The sequence below is a fragment of the Tachypleus tridentatus genome, chromosome 7 (genome assembly GCF_004210375.1).
Source record: "Tachypleus tridentatus isolate NWPU-2018 chromosome 7, ASM421037v1, whole genome shotgun sequence".
Taxonomy (NCBI): Eukaryota; Metazoa; Arthropoda; class Merostomata; order Xiphosura; family Limulidae; genus Tachypleus; species Tachypleus tridentatus.
Genome location: NC_134831.1, coordinates 79,744,191 through 79,763,199, shown reverse-complemented (window position 1 = coordinate 79,763,199; position 19,009 = coordinate 79,744,191). Strand labels below are relative to the sequence as shown.

The following is a 19,009-nucleotide window of genomic DNA, read 5'->3' as shown; positions in this document are numbered from 1 at the left end:
TCATATCATCTTTATCTCATGCGCTATTTTCTCTTTTTAACTTTTTGATTATTGCTTTTATTTTTAGTCATTTACGTACTAACCATTGATGCCATTTTATATTTTTGTTGTCATTAATGATTAATGTTTTAACAGAGATTGCAGTGGTAACTTGTGTCAAAAACACAGTTTATCTGAAATGCTAGGCTAAACAATGCTAGCACGAAGTCTCATCGTCAAGTTCCATGTTTTTGTTAAATAGTTTACATGCGAAAACGAACTTCGAGTGGAATGTGAAATAAGAATTCGCGAAGTATCATCGCATCGTGCGATATAAATACGTAACAATCAATAACCCTGCTGAACTGGGAGACTGAATATGGAAGTATGTATGACAAGCTAGGAATGTTTCGCAATGAGTTTGCATGCAATGTAATGCACTTGTTTGCTCATTTTACAAAGACTCGTGGTGGCTGTTGATGGTCTAAAATAATTCTCTTTTCTTAAATAATAAATGTTGTTAGGTTTCTTTATCTAAACGAAAATTAAGGTAACTTCAGAAGTAAAAAATACAGACGTTAAAAACGTTTTTGTATTTTTATTTGATTTTTTGTTCAAATGAACAAAATTAAATTCAAATTTAATTATTAAATTTGACATGTCTTTCTGCAAACATTACCACCTTTTATTATTTTAATTTCAGTTACAAACATTTTAATTCCTCAACTTGCAAACAGATATTACACATAATGTTTAATAACATAATTTCATTATTACAGCAGCAGAATTATACAAGAAAGTTTCAGGTTTAAAATCATTCTGTACATGTGATTCTTTATAAGAAAGTTCTGGGTCTGAAATCATTCTGTAATGCGAATTTTTTATAAGAAAATTCTGAGTCTGACATCATTCTGTAATGCGATTTTTTTATAAATAAGTTCCAGGACTAAAATTGTTTTGTACATTTTTATAAAGAAATGCATTTCCTAAATGTTTAATTGTTCAGTAATTGAGAGATAAGTGTGAATGATTTTCACAGCACTAAACATGTTTACCCGTGTCTGATAGAACAAAGATAAACCAATGAGTAGTTTTGTGCTTACCAAATAACAAGTAAAAAAACGTAGACGTTGAATTGTAGGAATTTTTACAGCCCAAAACGTATTTACTAAATGTCATTCTAAACACAAAACGTTTAGCAAAATTCGCTATAAAGACAAAGAAAATTGACAGTGCTTAGACCAAATAACCTACGTTGAGTATTGGGAAATGTGTTGGATAAAGATTTGACCATTTTTCTCCATCCGCAATTTAAATATAAAGTATAAATATTTATAACTTTAAAACATTCTGTTTTCTCTCATTTGTGTTATTTTGAAAATGCCAAATCCAATTCGCTAAAAAAAAAAACTGTAGAAGAAAACAAACGTGCAATGAAGTTAACGACTCTCCAACTTCAGATTTAACAATTTAGAAAGCTTAGTCATTTTATTGGTTTTAATACTTTAGAACTGATAAAACTATCTCCGAGAAAAACACTATAACAGAAAAACCAATATCGGAAATTTGAATTCCAGAACGTTGCAGAGAAGAAATTTTATATAAGAAAAACTAATATCGGAAATTTGGATTCAGAATATAACATTGGTATGCCGTTCTTTACTTGAGTAGTATTTCTTAAAAGTTAAATCAATATTTTAAATGGCCCGGCATGGCCAAGTGGTCAAGGCACATGACTCGTTATGTGAGGGCCGCGGGTTCGAATCTTCGTCATACCAAACATGCTCGTCCTTTCAATTGTGGGAGCGTTATAAGTTATGATGGTAAATTCCATTATTCTTTGGTAAAAGCGTAGCCCAAGAGTTGGCGGTGGGTGGTGATGACTAGCTGCCTTCTCTCTAGCCTTACACTGCTAAATTAGGGACGACTAGCTCAGATAGTCCTCGTGTAGCTTTACGTGAAATTTAAAAACACAAACAAGCATCAGTTCTGAAGTAAACTGAGTCCGTCTGTCACTAAAGGGTTTTTTTGGGAAGCCTTCTCTGTAGAACACTTCCTGGAAAGCTTTTGCTACTATTTCAATTACTAGTATGTTGTATAGATGACTACTGTCACCTCATACCAGTTGCTCTTGTCAGATACAGCTGCTAGTGGTCCAATCAAGTTCACAGCTATTCTGCTGAATGGCTCTTTTATGAAAGTCATTCATTTAGTGGCATCTTTGCTATCTTCTTTCTAGGCACTGTTCTTTGGCAGATGTTACATGACCTGCAGAATCTGGTCATATCTCCAATGACCCCAGAATCAATGGAAGTTGTTGGTGATTCTATATACTGTCTTCTTCTCGAAATTAAAAACAACAACAACAACAAACAAATAAAAAAAACGAATCATTAATTAAGTACATGCACATTATGTGTATTATCACGTGACTATCTCGCTCTCTCAGACTTTAGTCACACATCACTAACTACACTCTTCATGGTGGTACATCGATAAGGCTGAATATTTAAACGAATGTTTAAAGTTTGGGAACTAGTACCTTAGAGGATTGTATCCGCCAGGTAATAGACTACTGCATGTGCTTGAAAATGCAGACAATTACAAAATCTGATTTAATATATGCAGACTTTGATGGCACAAAATAAGTTCATGTTCAGTTTCAAAAATCTTTTCACAATAAAGTTGCTACAATACGATAGTTTTTTTTTTTAGGATTTTGTGCAAATCCGTTCGCAATTTTGAGCTGATGCACTAGAGAAAGGTAGCTAGCGTACTATTGGGCTACTCTAGTCTGATCGAATAGCTGGATTTGGCAGTCATTCTTATAGCATAACCAGGCTGAAATGTGCGGATAGCAGTTTCTTTTCTTTCCGTAGCAACAGTTTGAGAATTACGAATCTTCAGATCCACTGTCAGGATATGTTGACTACTGGGTCACACCTGGTCCTTTGTGCGGTGGATTACACAATAAATAGAGGGAGAACTCAGTTTATTGTATAGCACTTACTTTCAAAGCTCACCTGATTTAGTAGAGCTGACGAAAATTTTGACGACTCGAGAAGGAGGGTCGTTCGTCAGAGTGCCGTGTAGGGTTGACTGGACGATATCATCCTGGTCGAGTACCATCCTTGAAGCGTTTGCGGAAGTTCTTACTTACGTCATTCTGAAAGAAAAAATCCCAACAAAAAGAGAAATCAAAAGATTAGTGTTAATTTATACATTAAGAGTTTCTTTGAATACCACTCAGTAGAGAGAGAGTATGGTTTGGAATATTTTTTTTTTTAATATTGGAAGCTAATTAGTATAAATTTTTGAACAGTTATTACAGAAATAACATGAGTACAATAAACATTTATAAACATTTTTGCACTCCTGAAGTTACATAGATCTATAAAGGGAAGCTTAATATGTAATTAATAATAATCACAAAACTTTCGTTAAAAAACTATAATTATTTGTTTATCGCTGGAGGACCAACATTATTTATAAAATAAACTTAAATAATGTTTGGATTCATTTTAATCCTAATAATACAGTAAATTTAATTATTGATATAAGCATCTACTTCATAAACATTACAGAGAAACGTGTTTATTGTATTAAAACACAGTGATGCCTTGTCGTTTCTACAATTTATTAAAAAAGTACATTGCTTGGCTAATTTTTCTGACGAAATCCTGCCCTTGACTTCTAGAGTAGATTTACTAAAGCCTTACTTTACCAGAATACAAAACAAATGGGAGCGATTGTAGTATTAGCGAAGTGACACTATAAAAAAAAAGAAATAACCTAGTAAACCTTGCTTGGAACAAATGGCTAAGCCAGCTAACTTTTATCATAACAAGAACTAAGAATATCGATTAATACAATGCTTGAACAAACTTGTTTACTGATGGCTTACGTTCAGTTTAGAATTGATAGAAAATAAAATCTCCAACATAAGTTAATTTTGGTAAGTCTAAAATTCTTTAATACAGAGATTTATAATATCTATTTACAAGGTTAGTGGTGACACAGCTTTTCCACGGTGGTTTTGACGTAAATCTTGACAAAGCATTGATTTCGTTCGAGATGATTGTCCGTCCGCTCTTGGTATACTATCCTCTCGCTTAGGTTTCACGAGCGCACCAGTCCTCGTTATATTGATTTCATAATCTTCATTCATCATCCAGTTTTTTTAAAGTCGTAATCACCATGGCAACATATTTCCTTGGGGAACTTGTTAGTATGGTGTTCAGTAACTATTCGAAATTGTTCAGATAGAAACGTGTAACCAGAACAAAAACTCTAAATGGTACGTAATTTTAAATGATCTATTTGTTCATTTGTTTAAGTCTTACAATCTGCAGTTAAAATTAAATTTAGTATATCATTAAATGTGTTTTCGGGGTGAAACCACCATTCTTCAAGTTATGTGACTGTTTCGGTAACCATAGACTTTATCTCCCAAAAAATACAGGGTTTCCGAAAAATTTATATACCAGTAAAAACGTTGAATAACATTTGTGTTATTTGAGATAACAACAAAATTAGAAACCGAGTATTTTCTGAAGGTTTGTAATTTTCATTGATATTCTTTTCATCATTAACTATAATAAACCTGATTCTGAGAACATGTTTTGAAATACAGGCATAGAGATGGAGAAGGCAGTGTCATGGATAGAAAGTTTCATTTCTTCATGATCTGTTGTCTAAGTATAATATATTTTTGTTTTAAAACGCCTCGAAGATAAAAGTCCAAAGGGGTGAAATCGGAGAAACATTTCATGAGTTGCCATTTTATTCAAAAAAAGGCCTAGTTCTGGAAACGGAAATAAAACACATTCACAAATAATTATTGACCTTTATTAGTCTTAAAATCCTTCAGAATATATTTTTTTTGAATTTTGTTGTTATCTCAAATAATAAAAAAAGTTATTCAACTTTATTTTTGGTATATTCATTTTAAGATACGCTATACTTTTCTTGTATATTTCAGTCTCTTCAGGCTTCTAACGGTTGGATAAAGTTTAACAATACATAAAATACTTTTTCGTATGTAGAAAGAAGTATTGATGTTGCGAATTTTTAAAAACTATAATTTTGAATAATATGTGTGTGTTTTCTTAAAACAAAGCTACCTCGAGCTATCTACAGAGTGAATATTGTGAACTTCCATCATTTCAGCCAAGTCATAATATAAAATTCAATATTACATCGCCTTGAGATTTATAATTAAAGCCTATATCATATAATATTGATGCTACATGTTTGTTAATTACAATCCAAGTAATTCGTTTGTATTGTTTGTTTGTTTTGGAATTTCGCACAAAGCTACTCGAGGGCTATCTGTGCTAGCCGTCCCTAATTTAGTAGTGTAAGACTAGAGAGAAGGCAACTAGTCATCACCACCCACCGCCAACTCTTGGGCTACTCTTTTACCAACGAATAGTGGGATTGACCGTCACATTATACACCCCCATGGCTGGGAGGGCGAGCATGTTTAGCGCGACGCGGCCGCGAACCCGCGACCCTCGGATTACGAGTCGCACGCCTTACGCGCTTGGCCATGCTAGGCCAATTCGTTTGTATGATATTGAAAATGTAACAGAATGCTTTTAAGAATAACTTCGTTTTGAATGTGCTAAAACTTGGTTTTAAAGTTTAGAGAATGATTTTGTAAAATAACGTGTCGTTCTTACTATTTATCAGTATTACTTTAGATTTTCTGTTTCACAGGTAACGTCTTGATACAAAAATGCTATGATGTGTTTTGCATATGACATTCTTACTTCAAATTTTTACTTTTTCTTGTTCCAGGAAGAAAACGTTATTTCCCGGTTGATTATGCCTAAAGTAAATGGAAAAGACCTATTTGTCTCTTCAAATTTTACTTTTGTGACCTGGGAGCGTATAATGAAAACATGATGGGAGACTATATTTTGGGGCTGATACATGAAAGTGATTTACATTACAGTCGCAAATCTCAAAAACTACTCACTCCTAAATATTTTTGTATAACTTGAGTATAAATATATGTAAATCTTCATTCATATGTTGTTTTATTCAGACCTTATGTAAACGAAAATTTGCAAGTTTGCCCTTTTTTACCTAGAAAATAGGTTAATTTCTAAATTTCATTATCGAGGTCACAAAAGCAAAGTTTCAAGGGAATAATGGCCAGTTTTTGTACTTTTACAATATAAGCAATTAAGAAATAACACATACTATCCAGGAACAAAATTTGTGTAACATAGTTTTATTGAAATGTGCACAGTTCGTAATACGAAAATCTAGGTCATATCAACTGAGAAAGAGAAAAACTGGAGATCTCCAGTTCGAAACGTAGAACAAATGAAAAATAACCAAGTTACAAGTTTAATCAGGGCTGTGACTACCCATTGTCATTACCAGAACAAAGTGTTTTTATTAAACTGGCGATGTTTTACTATGAAGTTAAGACAGCTTTTTCTCGTTTTCAATCTCTCGATATCGGAAACAATTATGATATGAATTTATTTCAGGTACTTATAAAACAAGCTTATAAAACAATAAACTAGAATTATAAACAAATAACATGCACTTTCTAGAAATTGGGAAGTTAATTTTTTGCTTCCGAGATAGTTGTATGCATGTTGTTGTTTTTTATTAAGACTGCATTGTAATATTTTAAGTTCTATTATCTCTTAAAGTATGACATTTTAAAACGTTTGCTTTAAATTAGTTATGTCAGTATAAAATCTTCACGAACAGAAAAAAGGAAACCTTGGATGATAAACTCGATTTATGCAACGAGATTTACAACACTTTAGAAAATTAAGCGATATATTTTAAATAATGGGTGTATTAAGATGAACTCATAATGTTTTAACACATTTCATGGAGTGAGATGTCCACTGCAGAAGGATTTGGTTCTATCTGTTCTAGTGAGATTTTTTTTTATATATCGACACCAACCACATTTTCTTATCCCTGCCTTTCGTATTTATAAATAAGAAAACAGAAGAATTATTGTTATTTATGTTTGCATATAGCCAAAACACCTGGGGCTATCTGTGGAGTCTATAAAGGGGAATCGAACGTCTGATTTCAGCGTTGTAAATCTGTAGACTTACCATTGTACCAGTGGGGAGCGAAAGTGATGTTAATTATTAATTAGCATGTTTTTGATGCTCTGATAGCTGTAATCGTTTTAGACAAAACAAATTGTAAACGACAGGCTTTTTAAAAAAAATCTATAAAAAAAGCAACAAATTGGTTAGATGAATCAAAACAGTCTTCATAGGTAGAATTGATAAATTAATACCTTCTTTAAAGAATGAATTTTTCCATATAATTTCACACATAAATATTGTTACATAATAAACGTATGTATTATTAATTTCATACATATATATTGTTAGATAATAAACGTATGTATGATTACATGTGATTTTAGAAATGATTCCGAAGAAAATATATACAATAATTTAGCAAAATAAAGTGAGATATTTCAAGATTCTTAAAAAGATATCTGTTACCAGAGAATATAGATCAATATTTCTTACAGTCCGTCGATTATTGGAACACACGTAGTAAAAAGTATGTTTTTTTTAAGAAGCAACTTTGATTGATTATCCAGATTGTGTAATCGACTGTCGCCAAAGATCTGGGAAAACTAATATTTCAAATGTGTCTTCCAAAAATATTTTATTCTCTTTAATCGGATGGACTTGTTCTATAATAAGATTTTTTAGATGATGTATATGTACATATATAGCTAAAATTTTGTGATATAATAATTGGTATAACATAAACAATAAGTGGTTTAATAAGACCTTGTGTCATGTGCAGTAAAGGATACACGTGATAATCGGGTGAAATCTTAGAATATTTCGATAGAAAAAAATATTTGTGTGTGTTATTGTCAAGCACAAAGTAACACAATGGGCTATCCGTGCTGTGTCCATCGCGGGTATCGAAACCCAGGTTTTAACTTTAAAAACCTTTAGACTTTTAGTTGAGACTTTAGAGGTATACCGTTGTGTAATATTTTAAACTCAACATACATAATACGAAGCTGGATAAAACTATTTTTAACATAGAATTGTATTGTAATGACGACTCACACCATACGGAAATGTCCTCGTAGTGAGTTAAGTAACTTATTACAAAGCAATGAAAGAAAATGATATGTAATAATGTTGCGAATCCCCATGGTTAACCACGTTTCTGATACTGAGTGCTGCTTCAAACTGTATTAGGGAATCAGAAAGCTTTGTCTGCATAAAGACCACTTTATTATTCAAATCATATGCTTGATTATGCATCTCAGAACGGCTGGTATAGGTATTAACACTTTATCTGCTTATCAATAAAAGTGTTAATACCCATACCAGCCATTCTGAGATACATTTTTATTTCAAGTGGGTTTCTCGTCGTCAATAATATGTTTGATTATTTCTGAGAAAAACAAACATCACTGATGTATTTTATTACAAGTTGCAGTCATCAATAATATGTTTGATTACTTCTGAGTTGAAAAACATCACTGATTGAAATGTCGAATCTACTTTAAAAATGTTCTTTTTTCACTGTAAAATCTGTAACTTGTAATAATTAAATACCAGCTATAATCAGTAAGTACAATTAATACGAAGCATTCATATGATGTGCGCTTCTCTTACCGAAAAGCTACATCAAGGTATCTTCTGAGTCCATCGAGGGGAATAGAACCCTTGATTTTAGCATTGTAAATCCGTGTCGGGAAAATATCTCGTTTCGAGCTTGTTTAAACATACACTTTGTAGTTTTGATACAGCAAGAGAGTTTCAGGCTATAATAAAATAACAAGCTTTTAGCCGTCATGAGTTTATTGTTTAATTTTGACCTATGTTCAATCTTCACTCTTTAAGGTACGTCATGAAATTATGTTCAGAAAATACAAAATAAACAACGACTTAAACATTCATAAGATATTACATAAACGTAAAGACCGTCAATTATTGTAACATGTTCTATGTTCGTAAAAATATAATCCAATTCTTGTCAGTTTCTATCTTCACAATTGTTTTTGGTATATTTTTTGCATTTTTAAGATTGAATCTATATTTTTCTCTTTATGTTATTGAAACATAATATTTTAAATAGGTTCGGATAAATTATTGCAATTCTTATTAACATTTTCTATTAATTTTAAATCGATTGACTGATTGTATGGAATTAAGCACAAAGCTACCCACTGGGCTAGTTGTGCTCTGCCCACCATGGGTATCAAAAACACGGTTTCTAATGGCGTGAGTCTACAGACGTACCGCTGTGCCACTAGGTGGGCTTTTTTAAAATCTTTCTGTTATACAGGTTATTTTACACGAAACCGATTGATATGACATCTTTTTAGTTTATGAATTAACGTTTTACCTGGGTTTTGGTAAGTACACACACATACATACATATGTTATTTTAAATCTTGAGAAAGATATCGCTTACTGCGTTAACAAACATGCTTTGCGGTTTCTGCGAAACTATATAAACATCGTATTTGCACGACTTGCCTTTTTTTTTTTTTTAAATAAAGAAAGATCGATTTCTGGTGATATCACACCACCTACGAAACGTCGAAATTCTGATCTCGTTGACACCTGTTCAACCACTTAACTCTTATTCAGAGGATCGCGGGTTCGAATTCTCTTCACACCAAACAAGCTCGTCCTTTTAGCCGTGGTGGCGTTATAATGTGACGCTGAAACCCACTATTCGTTGACAAAAGAGTAGCCCAAGAGTTGGCGGTGAGTGGTAATGATTACCCGCCTTCCCTCTTGTCTTACACTGCTAAATTAGAAACGGCTGGCGCAGATAGCTCTCGTGTAACTATACGGGAAATTAAAAAAAAAATAAATAAACACCTATTCAAAATCTGCTTAATATTACGTATTAACTCCTCCTTGTAGGTTACTAAATATATATATATATGCTGAATTTTTAGTCTATTGAAGGGGAGCTTCAGTTGATTACAAGTAGAAGGCGCTAAATTTTCAAACGCACTGTATTAATGCTTTCAAATTAAATGAAATAGAAATAAATTTCGTTCCTGTCATTCAAGTATTGTTTTAATGTTATTCTTAAAATGTAGTTTGTTGAATTATATAAAGTCTGTTTTAATTAATGCTAAGCTGACAAATGTCTTGCGTTATATTACTGTGAAACTGAAGTTATACATGGGATATTTAATACTATCATCAGATACAGCTTTTAACAAAACTAATGTCTGATTTTGTTACTCGAGGGCTTTCTGCGCTAGCCGTTTCTAATTTAGCAGTATAAGACTAGAGAGAAGGCAGCTAGTCATGACCACCCATTGCCAACTCTTTCACCAACTAATAGTGGGATTGACCGTCACATTATAATGCCCCCATGACTGAACGGGCGATTATGTTTGGTACGAAGGGTATTCGAACCCGCGACCCTCAGATTACGAGTCGCACGCCTCAACACACCTAATGACTGAGGGAAATGTATAGTATTCCTTCATTAAGTGTAGTTGTTAAAGTTATAAACCTACTGAATTAAAATCTTTACTATTTAATCGAGAAAATTTTGAATTAAAGTTTATTCGTCATATAGCTGTTTGTATTAACTTGTGCTAGGTTAAATTGTTTTCATTTGAAAGTTTCAAAAGAGCGTGGCGTGTACATAGGTTTATTAGCACACGCTTTTAATTTAAAAATTAACAGAAATGCTGAAACGTAATTTGCTAGTTTATATAATTTATGTTGGAAAAATTTGAACTTAGCAACATGTTGTATAAAACGGAGATTATTCAGAATATGCATCGCATCAAATATAATTAGCCGAAGCGAAGCGGCTCATAGAGTGATTCCGAGCTTGTTCCTTGCAATTACAAACATTTTACTCATAACCCAATATCTTACTTAACCAATTTGAAATCTAATTACAGTCGCGACTATTTAGGATTCCCTGTTTATATTGAACACCACACTGCTCACAATGGCTAGTGTCCACATATTCAGGCTGAGCACGTTTACGTATTTTCCTTATTAACGCTCTCAGATTAAAAAAACTGGCAAAAAACAAACTGGGTGAAATACCTAGGAGCCCCAATGAAATTGATTGCGAAGTTATTTGTTATACATCTTTTGGTGTGGCCAATAGTATTATTTTCAGCCTCTTATAAAATAATATCATGGACTCAGAAACTGCTTGGTACATGAATAATTTAGAAAGATCTTTTTATAAAGCTGATAAGGTTCACATGAGACCACGTACGTCACCCAAGAGTTTAACCCAGATCTTTAGTAGCGGATGGCTAGCTAGATAATTTTGATAAACACTTTAGAATTAAGTCCTTGAAGTTATCAGATATTGTGTTTGGTAACAATCGGATATAAAATATAAGCATTCAGAGTATAGTTAAATATATTGTATTATTGTTAATACTACGACTGACACATACGATATTGTTCGAAGAGTTTTTCAAAAGTTACAGTTTTGGAACCTTAACTTTGAGTATGGTTAACACAAAGCCTTAGAATTTTGGTAATCAAACAAAATAGTCAGGTGCTAGTAACACGTATATTAGAAGTTAAAATATTTTGTTGCCAAGAAATGAATACAAATTGAATATATGATGGCCTCAAGATAATACAAAATTTCGCTCAGAATAACAACAGATTCAAGACCAAGTGATGATTCTTAATAATACGAATAAGAGCTTAACTTAGTTTAAATTTACATTAATTGAAAACACTGCTAAGACTAGTTTACTTGTTACTCAATCCGTACTCGATTAATTAACAAACCCAACTGAAAATAAAGTACCAGAACAAGACACGCAGGCTTGGGGGTGAAACGTAAACCGTCGTTACACATTCAAGCAAATATGTACCGATATCATGCGAAGTGTTTGCTTAATTCAATAGAAACAGTCGAAATAGAAACCACCTGGCCCTACTGTAATGAAAGTGTAATGAAAAAATACCCTCAAAATTAACAGTTAATATGCGATTCTTTTACATGCAGAGTTATTAAGGAATCGCTGGGATCATTAAATCTTCTTAAACTTAACATTCTGTGGTAGATAACTTAAAGTAAATACTGTATTTGGTAAATGAGGATGACTGGAGGTTCGAAAACAAACCAACATCTATTCTGAATCCATCAGTTCTGATTTTAAGATGGGCAGTTGTCTATCTGTCTTGGAAATCTCTCGCTTTACATTTGGATTCTTTTAAACTAAGTTAAAAACATTTTTTCAAATAAATAATAATATTTCCACATAAGTATTGTAGTGGGAAATATTTTTATTTGTGTGAAAAATGTTTTCAACTTAGCTTAAGAGAATCCAAATACAAAGCGATCAATTTCCAAGACAGACAGAAAACTGCCAAGCTTAAAATTAAAATTTTTGCTCTGTAACAAGGATAAGTGACCCGGCATGGCCAGGTGGTTAAAGCTCTTGACTCGTAATCTAAGGGTTGCGGGTTCGAATCTCCGCCACACCAAACATGGTCGCCCTTTCAGCCGTGAGAACGTTATAAGTCACGATCAATTCCACTATTATTTGGTAAAAAAGTAGCCCAAGAGTTGGTGGTGGGTGGTGATGATTAACTGACTTCCCTGTGGTCTTACACTGCTAAATTAGAGACGGTTAGCGCAGATAGCCCTCATGTATCTTTGCGCAAAATTAAAAAAAAAGGCAAAACGTATGGTTATAGCTTTAAATCAACATAAATCCATATCAGAATCATGCAGTTTATACCATGCGCCTTTTGATAGTTTTATAGAAACTTTCAAACAAAGCACGTTCGTATCAAAGAAAATGATTTTCGTTTTCTGTTTTAAATTCGTATTTGTCACATTTTACTTGCAGTATCAGATGACGGATAATAAATTGTGAAAATACAAACAGAAGATAAATAATGGCTTTAACGAGCTTTTAAATATTCTTTATTTGTCTTCTTCATTTAATCCAAGCTTAAGGGTATTCATCAATAGATTTGATACGCAACTTATGTCCCCTCTCTGTGTTTGCGGGCACTTAAACTTTTCCTCTGTTTGTAGATTCATTATACTCACACAGTTCATGTTTCTTGAGGATAATGAGAACTTTAAATTTGTATGTTTTTGTATGCGAAATAATAACCAACTTGTGTGGAATCCATTATAACCGAAAGAACATTTATGTTCATATACCACATTAAAAGTTTTAAGAATAGGTTTCTGATTTTGCACTCGAAGAAAAATTGAAATCTGCATGCGGTTTTAAAAATATATTTAAGTTCAACATGAGGGTTTCCACTATGGTATATCTTGTGTAACTGATTTCCAATTGAAATTACCTGTTTATCTGCATATTGTATAAATAAATATATTTTCTTATCTAATAACATTCCAATAGGGCTGTGTATAAGGACTCTCATATCTTAAATAGCCTTGGATAACATGATTTATAAGGGTATTGTAAAAATCACTTTTGATAAATGCTTCTTAACAGTTTCTAGCTGTTTACGAAAAACAACAACACATACACACAATAGTTACCGGCTAATTTAAACAAACTCCTTTAATCCTGCCATAGACAGGTAAAGAGACAGTTTTGATTAGAAACGAGTTACACTAGTTATGGCATACGTTCAAGTTGAACTGAGATGTATTTTAAACCGGCATAGACTCTATAGTATTTCTTCAGGAAGAACGATCGAATATTTCTCTTTCTATATGTTCTTTAGGTTCTATTAGATCAACCATTAGGTTATTAACAGTTCTTTTTCTCAAGAACGTGAAACTTTATTCGAAAGTATCAAGAACCACCTTTTGAACGAATGTTAATGAGTCCGTAAGTAGAGGGCAATTTAAAGTCCTAGCAAAGTCAAGAGCGAATAGGAACTACGTATAAAGTCTATTGATCAATAGACTAATTAATTCCAGGATCGATTGACTCAAACGCCTTTGTTGTTTTATTTTTATATCTATAAACCTTGACGATGCTGTAATTTTAAACATTTCACTTACATTGTTATAAACTGCTAAACGAACAAAGTTATGAAAGAATTGGTTTGTTTTTGATGTGGGCCTATTAATTTTACGTGTAAGGAAAACGTCAATAAATTGAGTTAGTATCTAAGTTAAGGTTTTGCATATTTCACGAGAAAGTATTAGTTATTGTCTTATCTTCTTATCGTATGTCCATTACAGTGGTAATATGAACGTTATAAAAATGTGTTTCAACTAAAGTAGTAAAGTATGTATAAGTTGGTAAAATAATAGTATTTTAATATGTATATATTTTCTTACTATTTCATTTAAATATAAGCATTGCAGCTAAAATTTTAATGAACTTAATTAATAACAATATTTCAATACATTTTCAAAGTTTTCTAAACAGTTTGCACAAGCAACAGTTTTTTTTTTTTCTGGGGGGGGTTAGTTGAGATTTATGATCACTTTGTAATGCATTTTAAAGCAAATGAGTAACTGACCAGATGTAGTTCAATATGGGGGAATTATTCATCCAGAATTCCATACTATGAGAACATCTAATAATTATCTCAGTCATTTTGATAATTAGTTGAGAAAACTCTGCATGTCGTTTATACTCTAGAGAAACATTACTTATACCTGTCACGATTTTAAAAATTTTGCGTAGTTATGTGTGATACGCACAATGTCTCAGAGGAATCAATATGGAACTGTGAATTATAAAAGTGTACGTGTCTACAAAATTATTAAGTTCTAAAGATAGTCTAACACAGTGATATTTGTGGTTGATTTATTAGTAACACAGTAAGAAAAACAATTATCCTTAGCGGAATTCCACGAAATGTGAAACACACTCTATTCTACAAACGAGCCTAAATCTTGAGCCGTGTAAAGCGGCAATAGAGAATTGTAATTATTTTAAAATACACTATAAAAGGTATGTATAATTCTCAAACTATGCAAAATCGTTAGTATTTGTTGTACAAAGCTTTGGCAGGATTGTTAACGTGAATATCTATAGCGTGTATGCGGTCTGTACAAAACACAAAAGAGTAATATTATAAAAACGTAAATACAAGCATAAAATATTTATAGATGAACTGTTAATTGTTCATTTCTAGGAAAACGAACCGTTTTTTTTCAATTAGGGATGTGCTATTTTCATAATTTATTTATTTTTTGTAAATGTAATGATTACCATTTTCCGCTACCAGGAATTTTAACCTTTACACTGTTAGGTATATACAACGTTATTTTATTCGCTAAATGACGTGGCATCATTAAAAACAAATTTATTGTCCTTGGTTATAAAGTTATAAAGAAGCACCGCAGTGAAATGATAATAAATATACAGGCGTATCAAAGATGCTTTTACATCCAAAAATGAATAGGAATTATTTCTATAGATGTATTTGATTTAATTTATCCCAATCTAATGATGTGTTATAATTTATGATAACCAACTCTAAATTCAAAACATGCAAATGAGGTATAATGAGACCAATAACGCGAGTAATTAATTAATTAAAAGTAAAAAGAAAAATATGTGCTTGCGCGAAAAGTTTGCTGAGAAACTGATGAAATACGACTTTAACGAGAACCAAGAAATACAAAATAGTATTAGACTGTATTCTGTATTACTCAAACGACTGTTGTTTTTTTAAAGAAACAGTTTGTTTTGACGTTAAGCATAAAAAGAACCCAACCTGAATAATTTCTAAACGTGCATAGTTTGTGGAAACTTTCCTTACACATATGTATCTTCGCAATTTACATGAATTATTGTGTCCTCTGATAACTTCTGTCATAGGCATTTTTGACTGACGATGGATGATTCGACTAATAACTGAGTTAGGCTTAGGGTATAGAAAGAACATATAATGATAATTTCAGCTTTTAGCATATTTTTTTTCATTACCTAGTCCTACAGCCTTATATTTTATCATTTATCATTATCAAGGAGCAATATACACAGTTCATTCACATTAGGTTTATTCTTTGTATGAAGATAAACTATGAACAGTATTATTAAAATGATCTATTGTTAAGTGTAACAGAACTAAGTGCCCTTATCTTCAAATATACATGTAATTTCTTAAGTTAATATTACGTAAGTGTAGATTTCTTTATTAAAATGGTTGTGGGGGTTATACTGTTCAACAATGCAGTTGATTAAATAATGTTTAGAAATACGGAATCGTTCCAAGCATCTAAATATATAATGGTAAAACTGTCAGATTTACGTGTATGCTGTCTGAAATCAGTTCCAATTTCTCTTCTCGTTTAATCCTCAGTTATGGTGTTCGTGTGAAAAGAATATGAGTAGAAACACTATATGGATAAAAATAGCTCTAAATAGCTATTTACACATACAGATTTAATATGAAAACTATATATATATGTATATAAGATAAATTATAATACAAAATATTAAAGAATTATAGATTTAAAGCAATTCGTTGATGAATCGAAATACTTGGATTTTTCTTTTTAATACGGTTGGTTTAAATCTTTTATTTTACAATACGTATCATAAACTTCAAAGTAATTTTGTAATAAAGCAAAGATAAAAACAATGAAAAGAGTTAACAAGTTTTATTAAAATCAAACCATCTGTATTATTTATTCTGTGGTTGTATCGAATACTTAAGTAAATTCGCAGTAAAGTATATTAGATCATGAAAATATATTGCATTTAGGATCTTTCTCGGAAAACAAAATTATAAGAGAACTAAAGCATAGTTCGTATCACTGTATTTAAATCAAATAAGGTATCCTTCAGTTGGTTTTTCAGTGATTATCTTTATGTGACTGAACACGATATCAGTCACTGAAGACTGCACTTTGCAGCATTAGAGAACCATTGATTTTACAGATTGGTTTTTTAAGGTTAGGTCAGGTGAGATTGGGTATATTTGTTTTGTTTTAAAGAAATAAATGTAGGTTTATGTAACTTCTTAAAAACGTGATGAAACGTCTTATGTGGATAATACAAACAGTTACATAATAATTCCTTCATACTACACTGTTTTACTAATTAATTTTCAACTATTTTTCTCAAATAGACTAATCATTCGCTAAAGTTGATCTGTAGATGTTTTAGTTATCACTTTTCTTAGCAGGAAGCCAATGACTACATCAAATATTATGCTAACCCTAAAAGTGTTTTTTTTCCCAAATGTACTAAACACTGTAAATTTCGAGGCCTAAATATTAACGAGGTTACTGTATCATGCTAAATATTTAACATTGAAATACGAGTCTTTCTCAGAAATATGATAAAACTAAATCAGGATTCTAGAAATGAACAAAACGTCAGAGTGAAAAACAACCAGTAGAAAGGTAGAGACAGTAAATAAATACTTAAAAAGTAAAAAGCTAGAAAGATATATCAACAAAATGTTTAGAATGATAAATTTTTGTTAATTATATGTTCAAACAGAAATTTAGTTATATTATTTATGAGGCCCGACATGACAAGCTGGATTAAGGCATTCGACTCATAATCTGAGGGTTGCGGGTTCTAATCCCCATCGCACAAAACATGCTCGCCCTTTCAGCCGTGGGGGCGTTATAATGTGATAGTCAATCCCACTATTCGTTGGTGAAAGAGTAGCCCAAGAGTTGGCGGTGGGTGGTGATGACCAGCTGCCTTCCTTGAGTAGCTTTGCGCGAAATTCAAAACAAACCAAAGATTATTTATGCTTTTGTCAAACCAAATTATTTCTCTTTCAAATAGTTTCAAAACAGTCTGTTATTTAGCATTCTCAAATCCTTATATTTAATGTGACAAACAAAATAAATAACTTGATATGTTTATTTAACTTAGCACAAAGCTTCTCAAGAGCTAACAGAGCTAGCAGTTCCTCAATTTAAACTGACAGAATAGAAGTAAGGCAGCTAATCAACATTACCTACAACCAACTGTCTGATCCAATAGTGGGTTTGAGTGTCATTTTATAAAGACCCCTCACGGATAAAAGGGCGATTATGTTCGGTGATAGGATTCCAACAGTTGCCACGCAAATTGCTCGTCGAACGCCCCACCCACCAGTACATCCTAGGCCTACAGTCTATTAAAACAACTTAATTTAAAAAAATCTTAATACCCCTAGTGGCGCAGCGGGATGTCTGTAAACTTAAAACGCTAGCAACCGGGTTTCTATATCAGTGGTATGCAATGCACAAACAACCCATTATTTAGCTTCATGCTTAACTGTAAACAAACAAAATTTTCTCTTAAATTATTGTAGTTTTGTATTATTGCTATTCTAAAACGTTTACTTATATACAAACAACTGCCTTTCAGATGAATATACCTATTATTGCCATTTCCTCCACCTAAAAATACACAGTAAATTAATCTAGAAACATCCATTTTCTTTATTTTATAAGCAGATTGAGATATATAAGCTGATTTGTCATTCGACAAGATTGCCGATAACATAGTAGGGCCCGGCATAGCCAGGTGGTTAAGGCACTCGATTCGTAATCCGAGGGTCACGAGTTCGAATTCCCGTTCCACCAAACATGCACGCCCTTTCAGCCGTGGGAACGTTATGATGTGACGGTCAATCCACTATTCGCTGGTAAAAGAGTAGCCCAAGAGTTGGCGGTGAGTGGTGATGACTAGCTGCCCTCCCTCTAGTCTTGCAGTGCTAAATTAGTGACGGCTAGCGCAGATAGCCCTCAAGTAGCTTTGCACGAAATTCAAAAACACACAAACAAATAAACTAGTAGTATAAATATAAAAGCGTAAGAAAAAAACCTATTCAACCAATAGAGTAAAAAAATAAATAACATTAGAGTGTAATCGTTGCTATAATTAATACAACGCCCTCGTCGCGTTAAACATGCTCGCCCTCCCAGCCGTGAGGGCGATATAAGTGACGGCCAATCCCACTTTTCGTTGGTAAAAGAGTAGCCCAAGAGTTGGCGGTGGGTGGTGATGACTAGCTGCCTTCCCTCTAGTCTTACACTGCTAAATTAGGGACGGCTAGCACAGATAGCCCTCGAGTAGCTTTGTGCGAAATTCCAAAACAAACAAACAAACAAACAAAAAATTAATACA

At 32.5% G+C, this 19,009-nt stretch overlaps 1 protein-coding gene across 1 annotated transcript in view; it reads right to left on the bottom strand.

The window, feature by feature from the left end:
* LOC143256054 (NACHT domain- and WD repeat-containing protein 1-like) overlaps positions 1-19,009 on the bottom strand; it is a 189,344-nt gene that overhangs the window by 120,556 nt on the left and 49,779 nt on the right. The window contains exon 3 of the mRNA XM_076512703.1: positions 3,003-3,145. Coding sequence (XP_076368818.1) covers positions 3,003-3,108 — 106 coding nt within the window. The 5' untranslated portion in view covers positions 3,109-3,145. The remainder of the gene's footprint in view (positions 1-3,002; positions 3,146-19,009) is intronic.